Source organism: Pan paniscus, chromosome 15, assembly GCF_029289425.2.
Source record: "Pan paniscus chromosome 15, NHGRI_mPanPan1-v2.0_pri, whole genome shotgun sequence".
In the NCBI taxonomy this organism is placed as follows: domain Eukaryota; kingdom Metazoa; phylum Chordata; class Mammalia; order Primates; family Hominidae; genus Pan; species Pan paniscus.
Window position 1 is genome coordinate 91,792,641 of NC_073264.2, and position 20,898 is coordinate 91,813,538.

At 44.4% G+C, this 20,898-nt stretch overlaps 1 protein-coding gene across 7 annotated transcripts in view; it reads right to left on the reverse strand.

Moving 5' to 3' along the window:
- Positions 1 to 20,898, reverse strand: part of TTC7B (tetratricopeptide repeat domain 7B) — a 275,379-nt gene that overhangs the window by 110,670 nt on the left and 143,811 nt on the right. For all 7 annotated transcript variants that reach the window (XM_055097944.2, XM_034938007.2, XM_034938006.3 and 4 more), the window contains 4 exons: positions 7,042 to 7,125; positions 5,922 to 6,026; positions 3,739 to 3,856; positions 1,588 to 1,645 (listed from right to left, as the gene is read on the reverse strand). In XM_055097944.2, coding sequence (XP_054953919.1) covers positions 1,588 to 1,645; positions 3,739 to 3,856; positions 5,922 to 6,026; positions 7,042 to 7,125 — 365 coding nt within the window. The remainder of the gene's footprint in view (positions 1 to 1,587; positions 1,646 to 3,738; positions 3,857 to 5,921; positions 6,027 to 7,041; positions 7,126 to 20,898) is intronic.

Consider the following 20,898-nt stretch of genomic DNA (forward strand, 5'->3'; position numbering starts at 1 on the left):
AAAAACATTCTATATTTCACACAAATTCTAATTTAGGTTAGCCTTCTGCAATATCATCAGTTAGGTTAGCGGGATTTTATTACTCTTTATTCCCATATGAACTAATATTTTAAAAATCTCTTTGAATTTAAACTTAAGCAAAAGATGAACAAAAAAGAATTCAGGCCAATGGAGCAGCTGTTATATAACATGAAGTTATACTGGCAGCTCAAGGCAGACCACCACTGTGGCTGTTTTTAGAGAGCCAGTAAGATGTGCTGATTTAAGAAAAGTGAAACAGATGTAATGACCACTTTCTTAAGCATCCATGTGTGGGTTTTACAAACTAGGACTGGAGAATTTAAAACTCCAAATCATTTGAAATGGAAATGCTTTCCACACTCCGTGCTGAGGAACATCAACAAAAGCTTAGCACAGAGACAGGAGATCTGTTTGCAGATGTCAGTTGGTACTTTTTGTCAATACCCAGACTGGGGCTGGCAACCTGAAGTAGCTACCGGCAAGCCTGCTAGGAAACAGAAATGAGACGGAAGAGTTTCAGACTCACTGAAACCACTGATCATGATTTCATGAAAAAAGGCATACGGACACCATGATAAATCAGTAGGCAGCCCCAGTTCTAAGGAAAGAGTCTAACGAAGCTTGTCAGGTATTGGGAAGGCCTCATGAAATATTCGTAACTAAGTTTCTAATACAGTTCCAAGAAATCAGTGTAACTCAGATATATTTAAAGTGACAGGATCAATACCCATGCTGGATTTCACATCATGGGGCTATGCTTCCAGATGATTTCATTTTTGTGATTATACCTGTAACAAGAATAAAATGAGGGCAGTGTAGTATGGTGGGGCAGGAGAAACTGTGTTAGAGTCAGGAGACCCTGACTGCATACTGACTTCAACAGCTGCGGGACCGGCAGCTCCTGTAACTCCTGCGCCTCAGTCCCTGACCTGCAAGGGACATACTGCCTGTCCGTCTTCCTCACTTGTGTGTGGTAAGCAACAAATTAAATAAGGGATGTGAAGGCACGCTGTGACGCTCGAGCATTTTATAATTGCAAGGCCTTCTCCTAATTTCCTGAGAGGCACAATGACAGAGAGAAGCACAAGGTGTTATGGAACAAGGTGGGGGCGGGGAGTTTGGGGCTGACTGTCTTCACTCAGTATTTCAGAGACTTCCTGAAATCGGCCTTCTCATTCCTTTATACAAAAACCTGCAGTTTGACATGTTTTTTTTTAAAAAAAAAAAAGCTAGAAAAGAATAATCTCTTCTCTAGATGATGACAAATGTCTTTAATAAAGGACTCATCTCCCTTGGCATACAAAGTACCTAACTTTTTTGAGCTGAAATCACTTTATTAGGAATGAATAAAATGTGCCCAAATGGATAAACAGATTAAGAGTGCAGATTGACACAGCAACAAGTGATATAGCAGGGTTTGCGTGCTGTGTGTTCGGTGCTCAGGACGAAAGACTCTCAGGGGTAAAACACTGTTTACATAATCTTTATAAATATCTCTTCTTTTTATACTCATCATACTTTGGTGTCATTATGTACAGCCGAGTGAAAAGATGAACTCCCACTCACCTCTGAAATGCAAGAAGCGCCTTTCTCTGTAGGACCTCCTGCATCCCTCGCAAAGAAGCTAAGAAAAGGGTTCAATTAGTCAGTGGCATGGGGGATCAGGGAATTTTGACAAATACAAAACCCATCACAAAACCTGTACATTCAACTGGATTAAAAGCAACAATGTCTGAGTGCCTACGTGCCCAGTCCTGCACCAGGCCCTGGAGAAGATAGGAAACAGAGCCCAGTCCTACCCCCAAGGTGCCTGCACTCATTAGGTGTGACTGTGGAACAATGCCAAGGGGACAGTGTGAGTTGGGTGGTCACTCTTGGTACTCCCAGGCATATGGGGGCCATTTGCAAAAGACCAGTTGGGAACTCCAGAAGGAGCACGACTGCCCTCTCAAGTGTAGGCATGTAACTCAGGGGAACGACAAGCTCTATGAGGATGGGGTGGGAGGGTTGCAAGCACCGGCAGTGTTGATTTTGACAGCCTTGCCTTCAGAGTTCCTTCTGCCACTGAGAAGCTGCAGTCCTGGGCCACCGACACTAGCTTGCTGCCTTGAAAGGCCAGCTTGGTTCACACTGGGCAATGGCCAGGACCTTTAACACCTTCATGTGAACACAAGGGATGGAGTAGGCAAACCTAACACTGATCATGGAAAATGAGCTCAAAAGCGTGAGGCCACCTCGCTGTGAATCAACACTTCCCCTGTGCAGAGCATATGAGAAATGGCCCCTTAAACCTGGCTAGGAATGAAAAAGGTACTTTTTACTAGGGCAAGAGAAAAAGTCCTGGAGGAAACCGTTTATGGCTGGAACTGTAAGAGGCCATTACCTAACGCCTCCAACATGGCACCTCCCAGCCTGGCATGAGACTGAGAGCAGTGAAAGGCTGCCAGGGGGTCAATGTGGCTGGAGACCATGGCTAACTTAGAACAGCAGTGACACAGCTAGAGAGAACCTCAGAAAGGACCCAACTGACCCAAGAATGGAAAAGGAAGCCCCATAGGGTCAAGCAACTCTCCCAAAGTTGCAGGAGTAATGAGGGGTAGAGTCTGAAGAATTTACATGGGTTAACATGTGGCATTAAATTTGCCCCTCACTCAAAGTCTACCATGTCAAAAGCTATGTGCTGGGTATTGCCAATGTACCATGTGTATATGGAAAATTAGCAAGTAATCCATATTGAAAAGTAATTAATATGCACAACTTTCCCAGGACCTTTGATATTTTAGGGCAGAGAAAAGAATTTGGAGTAATTTGTAAAATAAATTACAACAAAACCATAATGAAAAAATGAAGTATTATAAAAGTCAGGATAGTATTTCCTCGTAAGGGAGAGAAGGGAGTTTGTGATTGGGAGGGGCACACGGAGGGCTCCCCAGGGGGCTGGCAAGGTTCTAGCTCCTCAGCAGGGTAATGACTACAGGATATTTTGCCTTATACTAATTCAAATTCATTAAATTAACCATGTGTTTCTGGGATTTTTGTTTTGCATTCGTGTTATATTTAACAACAACATGATAAAAGAATAGTAACAGTTCAGGAAAAGTTTGTTAAATTTTCTGCAAATATCACTGAAAACTTAAGTATACAAGATTTTTTCTTAGCTAGAATCCCATCCATCAGAACTCTAAGCACGTCCAAAATCACTGCGCCCAAGACCCCTAGGTGTCTTGTGAGCTGCTGCACTGCACATGTACGTATCTACAAATTAAAATGTGCAAATGGAGAAGGGGCGTTTTCTGACCAGTCAAGGGAAGCTTCCTGGAAGTGTCTGGCCCTGACTCTTCCACATTCCTGTACCTAAGATCCAGCATCCCTTCACACAGGACAGCCCAGACCAAGTGATGGGACAGGGGCAGGTGCAAGGCTAGGTGGATGAATCATCCCTCAAAGCCCAGTGAGGTGCCCAGTGTGCCACCAGCATAATGTACCTAAAAATGAGGCCTGGGAGCCCTGGCACAGGGTCTTCCTCCCTGCCCTCCCATTCTCCCATCAGACCAAGCAAAGAGGACAGCAGCACCAGGGGCCCCACCGGATGGCACACCAGAATGCCCCAGCTTCTGCACCCTCCTGAGACAGAAGGGGACTGTGGGAATCCCGCAGGGTAGACTTAGGTAGTCCAGCCCTGCAGCTCAGCAGCTGTAGGGGTGGGACGTCTCTCACCGTCAGTGGCCTGCAGACTGTACGTGAGCCCCAGAGCTAAGTAGCCTTTGGCCTTGAACTCTGACGTTTTCTCTCCCACATCAACGACAGTTTTGGCAAACTTTTCAGCCTCTTCCAACTGAAAAATGAGACAAGTTAAAAACAACAACAACCTGCAGAACTTCTAACATGAGTTCCCATAAGCGTCTGCTGCCAAAATTGGATTTCTGATGAGTCACTTTGAAAATGACTCTCAAATCTCCCAATCCCACTCTGGTGATTCTGTTTTCTTTCTTGAGCTCTCTAACAGTTCGCAGGATTCCTACCTTGCTTTTTCTCCTTAAAGTTTTTCTTACTGCTTATTTGCCTTCTTTTCCAAAGTTGCTTTCATATTTGGTGAGGGCCTATCTTTTTCATCTTTATTTTTTACTGACTGGTTCTATAATGAAGTTGTGCTAGGTATTCAGAAGTTGAACTGAATATATTTGTAAAGAATAAAGTTCTTGAAATGTTTTATGTTTGAGCCTTTCTTTTTTTCCCCCCCAGGATATAAAGAATCCATTTAGGCTTGGATTCTCTTTGCCATGAGCTGTTATAAATTTCAAAACTCCATCCACTTATTTTACAAACCACAACACATGTACCTTGTGCCAGCAGATTCCAATGAGAAAATGTGCACCTGTAAACTACACCCACAATAAGACCTGGTGCACAATTCATTAGAGGCAAAAAGAGTAAGATTTGTTCCATTGAAGTATGGCAAATGTTGATGATATTGAAGTTGGGTGATAAGACACTGGAGTTCATATACTCTTGAGTTTTGTGGTATTTGGAAATTTTAATAATAAAAATGCAAGAAAAAATATACAGAAAAGATTTGTTACTCCTATTTTTTTTTTTTTTAAAAAGAGGTCTATTTAAGGCATTTCAAGATGTATATGTTACAGTAATAAATAAAGCCAGAGCTGGGAGGAGGGCAGTAGTCACTGCTGGGAACTGGCACGTTCCAAATGCAAAGGTTGTGTCTGCTCCTCCGCCTGCCCACTCCTGGAACCGCCTGCGCCATCCCCTTGCCTGCTCACAGCCCCAAACTGTCAAAACCCACATGACCACACTATACTTTCACAGCTGTGTGTTTCAGGTGAGAACCTGTGCTTTCAAAACATCTTTTCTACATTTTCCCAAGCAAAATGGAACTACAGTGGAACACTCTTCACTAGGCTTACTTTTCTCCTGCTGGGTGAGAATACATGGAAAAACCAAAGAGAGAGGATATAAGGGTGAACAACCTGAGTTTGTAAGATGCTTCGGTCTTTTTTGAGCAAATCCTTTTTATTGCTAATGTTGACATGAAGTTAAAGAAAAGAAATTAGAACTCTATCGTATGTGGCAATTATCTATACCACCATCTCGGCAATTAGACTGAGTTTTCTATTTTCTACTCAAATGATGTATTTTCTGAGGTACTAGAATTGTTACAAATCAGGCTATTGCCAAATTCAAATTTGAACAAGAATATTTGAAGAAAAACGCGTATGTGAAGGAATAGAAATGAAGACAGTTGAATTTAACATATGAGCTGAAATATAGGGTGACTCCTTGCTCTGTAGAAAGTCCCAGGCTCCCAGCCTAGGCAACAGAGTAAGACCCTGTCTCTACAAAAAAATTAAAAAATTAGCCGGGTGCAGTGGAGCACACCTGTAGTCCCAGCTACTCAGAAGGCTGAGGTGAAAGGATGACTCGAGCCCAAAAGGTTGAGGCTGCAGTGAGCTCTGATCGTGCACTCCAGCCTGGGTGACAGAGCAAGACCCTGTCTCAAAAACAAAAACAAAAGCAAAAACAAACCAGGTTCAGCCAGGGATGCTAATTCAGTGACGTGTCTCTTCTCAGTCCCACATTGCTTGAATAAAGCAAGATGTATGGGAGTATGAATTATAATTCTGTCTTATTATCATTATTCCTGAAGCACAATCCCATAGGAAAAAACCCCTGGAGTACCCCAGAGTACTCCTCAGTCCTTAGGGGAGTGGATGAGGCCTGAGGAGGCCAGGGGCCCAGGCCCAGGGTCCGTGGCTCTACACAGTCTTGTCTTTGTACAGCTGATGAATCACCCTCGCTTTCTCTCTGTGCCTCGACATGAAAAAAATGGGCAGTCTTGGCCCAGAGTCCTCTGCAGGAGCGGGGAGGGGGGCGCCCCTACTCACCCAGTGCAGGGAGCCCATGCAGAGCTTGGCAGCGAGGAGAGGGATGGTGGCGTCGTCCGGCTTCAGGCGGATACACTCTTTCAGCACCTTCACGGCACGGGCAGACTTGGCAAGAGAAGATTATTTCTGTGAAACTCAAAGTGTTTGACAGAACCGAATACTACAGCCTTCTCAGAGGGGTTTTTGGTCAGGGTGACCTCCTCGTGGGCTTGTCCAACTTTAAGCCCAAGCCTGCGGTGCATGAAAACCAGAGCCTGCGGCTTCTGAGTGACTGGGGAGTACACTGGGTTAAAAGCCAGCAGGAATGCTTCTCTGGCGCCACCTGAATTTCATTCCATACTTGTGTAGCTATTGGAAAATTAAGAAAAACGTAAAGATGGTGGAAGTTTGTTCTTATAAAAGGTAAATATCTAATTTAAGGCACAGAATACTGGATTTCTGAATTCACTTAGCTCAAATAATCTTCCATCTCAGGCTTCATTCGCTAAATGGCCCAAATTAGCAAGAAAAACAATAGCTATGACCTCTGTTGAGTGTATACACAGCAAGGAGCATGCCTCTAAACACCTCTGGTGTAGCATCTCATTCTCCTGATAACACATCTATGGAGCAGGTGCTGTTCTTACTCCATTTTACCGAGGAAACTGAGCTACTCAGTAACTTGCCTGGGTCACTCAGCTGGGAGAGCAGCATCAAGCTTCTATCCTGCCGTTGGACTCCCTCAGCCCACATTTTCATCCAGTATCATGCACTGCCTAATATAACACATTGCTCAAGATAACCAACAGGTTTCCCCTCCAGGAATCAGCTTAACTCTCAGATGAGTGGAGGTGTCTGTGTAAAACATCAGCTCTAGTTTAAGCCATGTCCATGACACCTGATGAAGTCACAATGACTGGAAAAAGACAAATATTTCAGAATTTTTCTTCTCAGTGATAAGTCCATCTTGGCTCCCCAAACAATTACATCTGATTGTTCACTGAGAACGGACCACGATAGTTTCCCAGAGTGGCTCAAAAGACTTCCACAAAGTCTATCATTCCGTGCAATTCCATGACATTCAACTCTTTGGCCTTAATAGGAAAGGCATAAAAAACTGCCCATCACAAAAGGGACTCACTTTTCCAGCAGCCATCAGGGACAGAGCAAACTGGTACCACAGGTGGAATTCCTCAAAGGCAAACTTCATGGCTCTTTCTAGGCACTGGTTGGGAAAGAAAAACAAATGCAGACATCTGAGAATCACTGGTGCCACAGCTGCACAAGTGTGAGTTTGTATCTATGCACACTAAGGTAAGTCCCATAAAATCTGCTTCCCTTGAATGCTTAAAACATAATCTGCCACCAAATGGCTCCTACGGAGTCCCCACACAGGACGATGCACCATGCCGGTGGCCAGGACAACCCACAATTGACCAGAGCTGTGACAATCCCTGCCCTCGAGTAGCTTTGTATCTGGCACAGGAAAAGAGGCAAATACACCAACAACACAAAGACAAAGACAAACTCAGGAGTGCCCCCAGGGCGAGAAACAGGACTGTGGTGAAGTGATCCCAGGAATCAGGAATGGCATCAGGGAGAACGGAAACTGAGCTGGGCCTTCCCCAGCCCAGCCCCACTATGAGACACCATCAAAGGCAGAAACCACAACTTCTTTATCTTCTCAGTACTGGTGCATTGCCTGCCGTGGTGAGTAATCTACAAACGGACTTCCCTCTCAGTCAGCGAGGAGCCTCTGGTCCCTGCACAGAGTGACATGATGACGTTAGAGCTTTAGGAAGATCGTGGGGGACTGGGGTGAGTGGGGTGAGGTGGAAGACCTTGATGGAGGCAGGCCAGGAACAAAGTGGATAGAATGGTCCAGGGGTTTCAGAATCAAGAAATGTGTCCGAGGTCAAATCAGCAAGGATGGGTCACCTGTGGAAGCATGTGGGGACTGGGGAGGCACAGGAGGTGCCCAGAGTTTCTGGCTTGCATACCTGGGGGAGAATCCATGCCACAGAAGGCCCTTGTGTATGCACGAGTGTGATTGTGTGTGTGTGTGAGTGTGTGTGTGTGTGAGTGTGTGTGTGTGTGTGTGTTTGAGAGAGAGGGAGAGAAGGGGAGGTGTTTTTTTTAGGAGAAAGGGAGAATGGGGAAGGAAGCTGTCATGAATGAGTTTAGCATGGGAAATACTGAGTTCAAGGCATCATGAGGTAATTTACCAAAGACATTCTGGGACCTCAAGAAAAAGATCTAACAGAAGACAAACATTTGAGAAAAGAGCTGAAGTTACTAGAAGAGATCAGATCAGTCCAGAAGAGTATTCAGAGGGAAGGCAGTGGGGCCAGACCGTGGAAAGGGAGAGAAAAGGAATCTGGAAAGGAGGGCGAAGAAGGGATCTGGGTGGGAGGGCATGCAGCAGTGTCACAACACAGAGAGGGACCCGAGAAGGGGCCAATGGGGCCAGCGGCAACGGAGGCCAAGAAGCCACCACAATCAATTGGGTGACGAGCTCTGCATGTGTGGCTTTAGGGGACATGGGAGGAGAACACAGGCCATGGGGACCAATAAGCAAAGAAAAGATGGAGATGAGGTATGAAGGAAGGATGTGTGGGGTGAAGAAAGGTTATCTATGTGCTAATTTTTCATAGAGGCAACTCAAGCCTCTCGCTAACATGAGCAGAACCAGCATGCAGAGTGAAGACTCTGGGGAGATAAATTAGGTCCCAGAAGACTAGAGAGAGCAAGGTCCCTGGAACAAATGTATCCCTGCTGAGAAGCCTTCTCCTACAGAGGCAAGATCCTCCAGATAAGGAGGAGAGAATGGCAGGTGGTGTCGGGCCCAGCCAGTTTTCTCTGTAAAGATGGAATGAGGTGGGTGCTGGGAGGAAAAGAAAAGAATAATGGCAGGAGGTTTTAAAAAGAACAGAGGCTGCTGGGCGCAGTGGCTCACACCTGTAATCTCAGCACTAGGGAGGCTGAGGCAGGAGGATCACTTGAGGCCAGGAGTTCGAGACCAGCTAAGGCAACATAGCGAGACCCCTGTCTCTACAAAAAAATTAGTAAAAATTAGCTGGGTATGGTAGTGCACACCTGTAGTCCCAGTTACTCAGGAGGCTGAGGAGGGAGAATAGCTTGAGCCCAGGAGGCTGAGGCTGCAGTGAGCTGTGATCGTCGTACCACTGCATTCCAGCCTGGGCAACAGAGCAAGACCACCCTGTCTCAAAAAAAAAAAGGAAAGAAAAAGAAAAGAAAAGAAAGAAAAAGAAAAACAATGCAAAAAATAGAAAAGGTTTAAACAACAACAAAATCCCCCTCCACCAAAGGGGAGAGAAGGCTCACAGCAAGGTCAGCTCAGAGACGGGTGCAACCACGCAGTGGAGCCTGCACCACTGTGTTGCCACCTTCTCTCGTGCTGCTAGGTGGCCAGTGCAGGAGCACAGGAAAATGATGGGATGCTCAGGATTCACGGACAGTCAAGGAAGGAGGGCAAGGAGCTGGGGACCTGGAGACAAGGAGCTGCAGTGAAGGTGACAAATGGGTAAAGGTAAAGTGAGGTGGTGGGAGAGGAGAGAAAAGAATTCTAGAATTTTAAATGATATATACAGAGGTCACACAGTAAATATCACGCTAGTTGGTTTACTGTGAAAAGCTGTTCTGACAAAAACATATTCTATTTAAAAGCAAAGTAATAAGCATTAACAAGCACCTAGTGCTTGGCGATGGCACAGGGTGGGCATCCGAAGACCTTGAGCAAGGTGAGCACAGGCAATGTGTTCAGCTCAGGGCTGGCTGCGGGCCTCATCCTACGCCATGGGACATCGGCAGGAGTGGCTGGGCGAGGCCTCCAGGAGAGTCCTTTAAAAGCAGGGCATTCTCTGCCAGCACACACTTTGCCCTCAGCCCTGCCCCTTCAAAGCCGGAAGTAGGGTGGCCAGGAACACTGAGCAGAAAGAGAAAGCGCGTGGCCCTGATGCCATGAGGCGCTGCAGCTGCTGCACCAGCCTCTCACAGGCTTCTTGCAGGGGGAACCAAATAAATTCCTCTTTGGCTAAGCCACTGCATGCCGGCTTTGTTAATTACATCTGAATATACTCCTCACTAGTGCGGACACCAAGCAGCAGACCTGGAATCTGAACCTGAACCCAGGGCCCTCTTAGCTGCTTTGCTGTACTGAGGAAGGTGTCACTGTGCCTTTAAGGAGCACAGCGGGGAGGCAGAAATGAAAGCAGCATGCTGAGACCAAGTAGGCAAGACAGGGTGGCGGGAGAGACGTAACCCAGGTCTGGGAGGCATGGGCTGGGACTAAGTGGGGGAGGACAAGTGTGATGGAGGATGCTAAGCAGTGAAAAGCCAGCAATGCCTAGAAACTGACTTGGGGATGGGGATGAGGGACGATGGAGGAGGAGGAGAGGAGAATGATCACCATGGCTGAAATGAGACACGGGAGCCGGTATGTGGAGAGATGGTAGATAATCAAAAATAAGGATTATTCTAACAGCCCTACTCAACCAATACATTGCAATAACACCACCAAGTACTTCAATATACTTAGTAAGTACTTAAACACTAAGTACTTAAACATTTATATGTTTAAATGGTTTTTTTTGTCCTCCTTTTGCTAAGAGGAATGATAAATATCAACTGTTTTCCTGATCAAGAAAAGGAGCTCTGCAGCTGAAACAGCCTGTTCTGAATCAAAAAGCTAGATGCTATAAATAAGTATGCACCCTTCTTTTCTTGCATGCCAAAGGCTAACAGCCTCATTAAACTCGGTGAAGCACATTCACCGGAGGTCTAATTGGTATAGAGCTGCGTTCCAGGTGCTACAGGAAAGAAAAACAGCCCCAGTCCTCATCAGGAGTAGAATCACGGGATCCTGTGGCTGGAGATCACTTGGGGAGCATCTAGTTGAAGCCCTCAAAGGAGAGGGCCCTTGTCATTCCAGCTGCCTGTTACTTCAAAACTCTTCTGATTTTGGCAGGGGGGACGAGTAGGCACTCCCAAGAAGAGAAGCGATAGGAATGTGGCACACGCATGGCACGCAGACAGCCAATCACAGGCTCCTGCCAGCCTCTGAATCTGCAGGTAGGGAGGCAGGGAAGGGGCCTCTGGACCTCGTTCCAAGCAACCTGAGTGAGCTGGGACCTCCCAAATTGGGGCAGGGCCCTTGTCTCCCTGAATCTGTTGCAGTCTCTTCTTCAGCCTCTGGTGGAACTGGTGAGCTTAGCAGTGCAGATGGATAAGTTCCTTTTCTGCTTAACAAGTCCGGTTCCGTCACCTACAGCCAAGGCCCCGAAGGTACGCCCAATCAAACGCTTCAGGCTCCTCCTGTAACAACCCTTACCTTCCAGCCCCCAACAAGTTGTAGAGCTTCTGCCTGAGAACCCTTCAGAATAGGGAATACACAACCTGAATGGCAGCTAGAAATACAGTTTCAAGGTGCACAACAGATTGGGTGTGTGAATTCAGGCAAGCAATTAACCACTGTGTGCCTAGATTCCTCACTGTAAAATGGGAACTATGACAGTAATTAATGCAGAGAGTTACTAAGATTAAATTAGTTACTACATACAATGCCACAGGAAATAGCTCCTCAGAAACAGGCTAGTGAGTACTAAACAAAAGTTAGCTATTATTCCTTTTTAAAAATTTTAACATTCTTATATTAGGAATGGAAACACAACAAATTGTATCATACCTATCACTTTACCTAGATTCAATGTATGAAAACTCAAATTTACAATGCATTATATCAGAAATAAATATCTTTACAAAATATTTACAGAACTTTGTGAAATGTTTCCTGATTTTAGAAAAGGATTCAATCTGAGACCCTTGAGAAGAGGGCACAACTTTACAGAACTGGACCGGAATGTATGCTTATTCTTTATTACTTTAACAAGTGTAGTAACACTTACTCTGTAGCCAGGCACTATTTTAATTACTTTACAAGCATCGCCTCATCGGGTGACCCTAAGGACCCTGCAAAGTACAAGGCAGGTAGGCCCCTTTATCATCGTCCATTTGCAGGTGAGGAAACTGAGATGCAGAGTTGTTAAGGGGGTACGCGGGCCTCAGAGTTGGTGGTGGAGCCAGCTGGGAGTGAAGCGGTCTGCTTCCAGAGACTGAGCTCTTCACCACAACACTACTGCCTCTGAAACTTTAATTATATCGTGCCACTCACACTTCATTTATCAGGCCCACTCATGCTGCAGAAAGCAAAGGACAACTAAATAAAAGGCCCCTAAAAAGGCTACATGCTTCTTGAACTGTTTCAGAGACTCAGCAATATTTTTTTTTTGCTGCTAATGGGGACCCTTGCTTGAGGCTACTAAGGACTGAGACCTTTCCAGCTAGTAGAAGTGTCAATCAACTTTACTGATCCCACGATATCCACCAGCACCACGGCAGCCAGTGGTGCCACGTCTCCAGCCCATTGCAAAGTTCTCAATTGACAAAGATTACATGAGTCCTGTGTTTCCTCTACAGGCAGCATCTCTCCCAGTTCCCTCCTAGTTTGGACCTCTTTCTCATAATGATAACAACCCACCTCCCCTAACAAGCCATGAGGGTGTCCTAAAGAGAGTTAGGAAATCTGGGTCAATTACAAATTAGCCCTCCACCCCAATTCAGAGGTGTGTGAGCTCTGGCATCACAGCCGATGGCGCTGCCTGCCAGTGGGCTCTTGGCATCTTATGAGATACAGTGACGGCACGCTGGCTTTGGAAAAGCGCCCAGACAGCTTCAGATGCTCCTGAAATGCTGATGCCAAGCATGCTGTCTGGATATATAACATGTCCTCCCCTATGTTTCTGTAAACATGAAGATTACATAAACCCCTAAGCAGCTCAGGTCAACCATACCTCAACTACAAAAGGAGACTCCCTGCCAAAAAAATGCACCCATGGTAAAAAGGAACGTGGGTTGTCACTGGGGGCTTTTGCTATCCACAACCGTCGCCCCTTAGGCTGTTTGCTCATCCCAGTTCTGTTTGCCTATCCCTTTTTAAGAACCCTACCGTATGTGTATGGGACAGAGTAAAAAACTGCAGTTTTAATGTTGTGGGGAGATGGAGAACATAAAAGCATTCACATTTTTAATTTTTTAAATATTTATTTATTTTGAGACAGGGTCTTGCTCTGTCATCCAGGCTGGAGTGTAGTAGCACAATCTCAGCTCAGTGCAAGCTCCGCCTCCTGGGTTCAAGCGATTCTCCTGCCTCAGCCTCCGGAGTAGCTGGGATTACAGGTGCCCGCCACCAGGCTCAGCTAATTTTTTGTATTTTTAGTAGAGATGGGGTTTCACCATGTTGGTCAGGCTGGTCTTGGACTCCTGACCTCAGGCAATCCGCCTGCCTCGGCCTCCCAAAGTGCTGGGATTACAGGCTTGAGCCACCATACCCAGCTGCATTCACATTTTAATAATGGTTCCAGTGAAAAAGATGCATTGATGAAAATGGACTTTTCAGAAGATGGCAGGTGTTCTGTGCATGGGGGACATATAAGAGAGTGCTTTGATCACTCAAGCCCAGCTTGCAGGGTGTGAGGACAAAAAGAGCAGTCACATGGTAAAGGCACTGGTTCTGGGGCCAGGCTGCCTGGGCTTAATCCAAGCTCCTCACTCCCAGCCATGGGGTTGTAATGGGGGTTAAATGCAGAAATACATGTGAAATGCTCAAAAGAGTGGCCCACAATGAAGGCTATCAATGGGTTGGCTTTTATGAAACAAAGCAAGAGTAGATCTTCAGGGTTCTGAAGGGCAGATGAAGGGGAGAAGGAGAACCCCTGGGAATGAGGGTGGGCATGCCAGTGGATGGCAAAGGCAGTGTGAATAGGAGTCTTTGAGTGGCATGAGCTAGATTCTGGCCCCTTTTCCACTTGTGGAGTCCAGCAGAGGGATGGCAGTGTGGGCCTAGGAAGGGAAGTGGGGCCAGTCCAGGCTGCAGATCCCTGAGTCACCCACACAAAACAGCAGGTGACATCTCCAAATCACCTCCCTCACAAGAAAAGAAGATGGATTTGGCAGTGGTATTATTTCTACCAGGAAAGATAGGTCCATTCGCTGTAATCACATGACTGCCACCTCTCTAATCCCAGATAACATTCATTTAATACCATGAATATTTGGTAGAACAATAATTAGACTCTAAATGGCATCCTAATCATTTAAGTGCGAGTCAAAATGTCACTTGCGAAAACGTTTCCTTTTGGTGGCAAGAGCTTATGCCTTTCCAGTCTCTTTTTCCAGCTTTTCATAAATCAGCCATCTCTGAGGGGGCTCCAGGAATGAGAAGCTTTTCTGGCATCAGAAAGGGATTTAGCAATTACCTCCCTAGTACACAAAGCCCAATTACACAAACTGGGTGCGCGGCAGCGACAGCTGTACAGTACCACAAGCACAGCAAAGCCAAAGTCTATTTTTGGAATTCAAGAGTAAGATTCTGCATCCAAATCCCATTGGGGAGGGGGCAGAAATAAAATAATCAGACACCCCTCAAATTTAGCCTGAAGTCTACGTCCAAAATTCATCACTATTAAAAGACAACAAATAGCATAGTGAACTGTCATCATTATTTACCTCATAGACAGGTCAGCCATATCCTAAAAGTTCTTATGACATAGATCCTTCAGTTCTTCAGGGAGACTTTCTCTTCCACATCGTGTATACTTCACGAGTCAGTTAATCAAATTCCTTGCAGTTGTGTAACTGATTGTTTTTAAACATGATATATACAAAATATTTCACTTCGTTAACTTTTAGCAATAAAAACCTCTGTAAGCTATTCAGACATTTTGGGCCATCACCTTAGACCCACAGACTGACAGAATCACAGAGCAATTTGAGGCCTTTGAGATTATCTGATCCCATTCTTACTTTACGGATATCGAAACTAAGACCCAGAGAGGAGACAGGACCTCCCCAGGGCTGCACACAGTGGCAGACCTGGAGTCAGAGCCAACATCTCATGATCCTCAGTTCAGAGCTCTTACTCCTAAATTTTTTATTGTTGTTGTTAGATAGAGTTTTGCTCTTGTTGCCTAGGCTGGAGTGCAATGGCGTGATCTCGGCTCACTGCAACCTCCACCTCCTGGGTTCAAGTGATTCTCCTGCCTCAGCCTCCCAAATAGCTGGGATTACAGGCGTGCGCCACCACGCCTGGCTAATTTTGTATTTTTAGTAGAGACAGGGTTTCACTATGTTGACTGGGCTGGTCTCAACCTCCTGACCTCGGGTGATATGCCTGCCTTGGCCTCCCAAAGTGCTGGGATTACAGGTGTGAGCCACCACGCTCGACACTCCTAAATTAACTAAAAATGAAAGTACAAATTAAAATGGAGTTTGAGAGGTCTATCTACAGGAGCCTGGGTCCAGGAAAAGCTTCTAAAAGGCATATTTATGGTACTCTCGGCCACAAATAAAAGTCCCCCTCCTTGCCCCGAGTTTGGAGAAAACATAGACATCAAAACTTGCTCAAGTTTTCTCTCCTTATGTTGGAAATAAAGCAAATGTATCCATGCCCCACCTCTTCCCATTTCTCTTTTTGTTTTAAAACAGCAATACTGCTCCAAGCAGGGAAGTCTCAGAGTTTTATTGCTTTGGCAAACACTTAAAGGATATCATTGCCTCTGGCCACGGTGAGAGGAGTAGAGTGGGTTGTTTTCAAAGGTCACAGACTTTATTATAGAATTTGAATGCTGGATGCAGTTTTCTGGCATGCTCTCCTCTCATCTCTACGAATCAAGTAGACCAAGCTTGCACATTGAGTAAGGGGTCTCCGGGGTCCTACTCAAATACTACTCCATCTGCTGCTTTGCCAATGTAGCTGTTCCTTGCAAAATGCAGTGAATTCACAAAATGGGCATTCCATTCCTCCTGTCTCCTCAATTGCCTCTCACCTTTTGGTCTTTTCAGTCTCTCTTCCCTGGCTTGGGGCACTGGGTTTTAACCCTTCAACCATGGCTGCCACTTAGCCCATGCCAGGACTAAGGGAGGAAGTAAGGAGTTGAGAGTGCGGCAGCCTGGGACATACCATGTACAAAATAGTTGCATGGTAAATGCTTGAATGAAGGCTGGACAGAGAATTGGGATCCATTCTTTTGGAGATCCTTTAAGGAGGGTCACAGCAAACATGGAGGCAGGGAGGAGTACTGGAGTTGCCAAGACTGGAGACAATGACATAGCAGAAAGGACAGAAGCAGGGTCACTGAGCTATGGCCTGAGGGCCCATTATGACCTACTGCTTGTTTTCAGAGCCCAAAAGTTAAGAATTGCATTTATAGCTGAACATTCACCATCAATTTGGTGAGAGGGGGTATTAACTTTAAACCCAAATTAAGCAAAATGTTATCCCCTACCCCCGCAAACAACCCCATTCTTCTCATGCATGGATCTATATTACAAAAGTTGTACTCATTATATTTTGAGTTTCATTGATTAAAATTTTGCAGAAATTTGTTTTCTCTCTTGTTATACCTACATGCTATTCTTGGTTTTGTCTCTTAGCCTTTGAAGCCTAAAATATTTAGCATCTGACCCTTTAATTTGCTGACCCTTGTTCTAAAGGAACTGGGGGCACTTTAGGCTGAAGGAAAAAAGACAATATGACAACTGTCTTCAAAATTTGGTGGACTCAATAGGGAGAAGGAGCCATCCATTACCAGGGCATCTTTACTATGGAACATTCTGCCACCTGTGAAAAGAGGCAGATCTAGACACATGAATCTGGTACAATCTTCAGGATAGATCACCAGCTGCATAAAACATAGATTTTATGTCCTGTGGCATGCTACTTTTGCATTGAAGGGGAACACACACATATGCATAGTGGCCTGTGGATTCATAGTCAGTCTTTAGAAGAATACACAAGTAACTTCTTCTTCATGTTTCCCCTTGGCTCTGTTGTAATACTTCCCTTGTGCAAATATTACCTGCTCAAAATAGATAATAAGACCAACCAAAAAAAAAAAATTGGTAGACTGTCAGTGAGGTGGGGCTGGACTTGCCCTACTGCTCCAAAAAGACAGAATAGGTAGAAATTACAAGGAAACTCATTTTAGATCAATCCTTTCTAATAACCAAAGAGGAATCGAACAATATATATTACCCATCAATTGCTGTGCTAGCTACATTATAGCCATTATCTTATTGAGCTTCCTAACAGTCTCTGAGGTAGGAGCTCAGAGTAGCCAAGTATCTTTCTCAAAGTCTCACAGCTAGGAAAGGGCAGAGCCAGAATTTGAACACAGATATCCCTGACTCCAGGGCCGAATTTTTTTTACTATACAATGGGTACTTCCCTATATAAGGGTCAAGGATCATCTGCCAGAGTTATTATTTCATACAAAGGAGATTTTTACATTAGAAAGCAGATTATTAATGCCACCAATAATAATAGTAACATGCACTTCTTGCAGTAACATACATTATCTCTTTAATCATCACAATAACATTCCAAGGTAGATCTTATTATTATCTATGTTTTCCATATAAGGGGACAGGTTCAGAGAGGTAATGGAATCTGTTCAAGTTCATATTCAGCATGTAAAGTAGCAGAACTGAGATTATCACACAGGTCTGATATTAAACTATGAGGCATTGTTGAGACGGCAATGTCATCCAAAGTGATCTATAAATTCAATGCATCCCTATCAAAATTTCAACTTTTTTTTTTTTTGCAGTAATGGAAAAGCCAATCCTCAAACTCATATGGAATTGTAAGGGATCCAGAAACAAACTGGAAAAAGAACAAAGTTAAAGGACTCATACTTTCTGATTTCAAAGCTTACTACTAAGCTACAGAAATTAAAATAGTATGGTATTACATAAAGATACATATACAGACCAAAGGAACAGAATTAAGATTCCAGGAAAAAATTCATACATTTATGGCCAATTGGTTTTTGATAAGGGTGCCAAGTCCATTGAATAGGGCAAAGAATAGTTTTTTCAACAAATGGTGCTAGGACAACTGGATTTCCGCATGCAAAAGAATGGAGTTGGACTCCTACCTCACACCATATACAAAAAAAACTATAAATGGACAAACAGCTCAAATATAAGAGCAAAACTTTAAAATCCTTAGAGGAAAACAAAGGAGTAAACCTTCATGACCTTGGATTTGGCAATGGATTCTTAGTTATGACACCAAAGGCATAAGTAACAAAATAAAAAATAGATACACTGGACTTAAGATTTAAAACTTTTGCACATCAAAAGACATTTCAAGAAAGTGAAGCTGGGCATGGTAGTTCATGCCTGTAATCCTAGCACTTTAGGAAGCCAAGACGGGAGGATCACTTGAGGCCAAGAGTCTGAGACCAGCCCAAGCTGATTTCTACAGTCTCGTCTCTACAAAAAAAAAAAAAAAAGCAGGTGTGGTATCTCTAAAAATATAGCTGACCAGAGTTTATTATTTAGACTTTAAAATTGGCAAAAGACTTGAATAGTAGTTTCACCAAAGAAGATATACAAATGGCCAATAAGCACATAAAAAGATGGTCAACATCATTAGTTATCAGGGAAAAGAAAATCAATCCCACAATGAGATATCACATCACACCTACCAGAATGTCTATATTAATAATAATTTAAAAATAACAAGTGCTGGTGAAGAAGTGGAGAAATTAGAAACCTGTGTATTGCTGGTAGGAATGTAAAATGGTACAGTCACTGCGAAAAACAGTCTGGCAGTTCCTCAAAAAGTTAAACATAGAATTATCATATGACCAAGCAATTCCACTCCTAGGTGCAAACCCAAAAGAACTGAAAAAATGAACTCGGAAAACATGCTGTGTCCTTATGTGCAAGTGTTGATGTTGGCTGGGGACAGGAGAAGGAAGGAAAGTCCAAAGACAGTATTCACTGCAGCATTATTCACAATAGCCAAAAGGTGGACACAACCCAGGTGTCCACTGACAGATGAAGGGATAAACAAAATGTAACATATACATACAATGGAATATTATTCAGTCATGAAAAGGAATGAAGTTCTGATTAATGCCATCAGATATATTGTTATAACATGGCTGAATCTTGAAAACATTAGGCTAAGTGAAGCAAGCCAGACATAAAAGGGCAAGTATTGCCTGATTCCTTTTATATGAGGTACCCAAAATAAGCAAATTCATAAAGACAAAAATTAGATTAGAGGTTACTAGGGTATCGGGAAGGAGAGAATGAAAAGTTATTGCTTGATGGGTACAGAATTTCTGTTTGGGATGATGGAAAAATGTGGAAATAGATAGTGATGATGGTTGCACAACATCGTGAATGTAATTAAATGCAACGGAATTTTACACTTTAAAAAGGTTAACATGGCATATTAAAAAAAAATTTTAAACAAAGAACTAAAACAAAACCATGAGGTATATACCTAGATTCCTTGTTTCTCTGAACTATGCTACCCTAAGAGTTTAAACCCCTTCCATTCCTCCCAAACGTGTTGGCATTTTCATTGAGGACCACGTTAAGAAAGCAATGCTTAATTCAAAAGAACATTTCCATAATGGTGAGAATGGAGATCCCAGGGGCCATGTCAGAGGCTGACATTCTTTGGGGCAGGGTGTCATGAAAAAATGGTGAAGATGGTTCCTATTGAGCCGACTCACAAAGCTGGACCAGAGCTGGGAACTGTCCGGGTGCTCTGCCCCAAGCCAGGCCCATCCCTTACTCTGCTGCCCATTTTCCACTCAATGACCTTTGACCTTTGGGCCTGCCTGGGGAAGATACACTCCTTGCACATCTAGGGACCTCTAAAACCAAAGGAAAGGGGGCAGGATGAGGGTGCACACTGGCTTTGAAGCACTGGTGCATTCAGCAAGTTGTTATGGACCACCTAGCATTAGCCAAACACCCTGCCTTGATTTCTCAGAAGTCTACGGATCCATTTGTGTCATGCCCACTGATACCTTCTAGAAACCTTGGCACGTAGCTCAAGGCTGGGTTTGTGCAGTACAAGCGGGACTGCATGCAATGCTGAACTTTAAACAAATGGTGGGCCTGGCAAGCAGACGTTGTTAGATGTGCAATGCTTTTCACTGTGCTCCCTGATTAAATAAGCATTTAGGTTAGGGAGGTGTAAATGTCCTTTTGGTACAATCACTAGTCAGACAGTTCTACCCACAGAACTATGGTGTTGTTGAGATTTACCACAAACACATGAATATGAGTTCAACAGGAAAGATAAAAATACCATTCCTGTCTTTAAAGCTGCCTTGCCTATGGAGGGGGGACACACACAACCTTCTAAAAGGACCCCATAATATCCTGTCGAAATGGAGCCATTAATAGTCAAATTCAAGAAACAAACCTCCTTAGCAGCTTGGGTTCATTCTGAAAAACAGAGGAAGCGGTGCTTGCTGCTTTACTTTTAATAGCGCAGGTTGTCATGCCAACTAGTGCTGCTGTTTAAAATGAAGAGGAAAAAAAGAAGTGTTCCTTCCTACACAAACCTTTCAGCAGGGCTCACAATTAGTCTTTAAAAACACAAAAACTCACAGCACTGGAGATACGGTAAACATTGTGCTTCTATTTAAACCTGTCAGAATGAGGATGTGATAAACCTTTGGTCTGTGTCTCCTTTGTACAATGCTCTTTGGCCAGCATCTGGCTGAAAAGTCCATAAGGAAAGAAAGGCACGATGATGTGGTGCACACAGAGGCGGCCGGTCTTGAGATGGGACAGCAGCCTTCCATCTTGAATAAGCATAAGAGAAAGGCCAGCTTCCTTGAGAAAGAGAGGCTCTGCTCCCACTTACCCCTGTGAGCACAGTTATTAAAAGGCTGGGTCTGCACAATGCTGCACAACACACCCACTGCACAAGGGTGCCAAGGACAGGAGAGAGAGGAACATGTGCTGGCAGTGGCAGCAGAGGCGCCCCCACCCTCTGTGGTGCCCGTGGGCCCAGGTCAGCCAAGGAGAGGAGCCAAGAAGCAGGAAGACATGCTGTGCCCTGATGTGTAAATGTTAATGCTGGTTGGGGACAAGAGAAGGA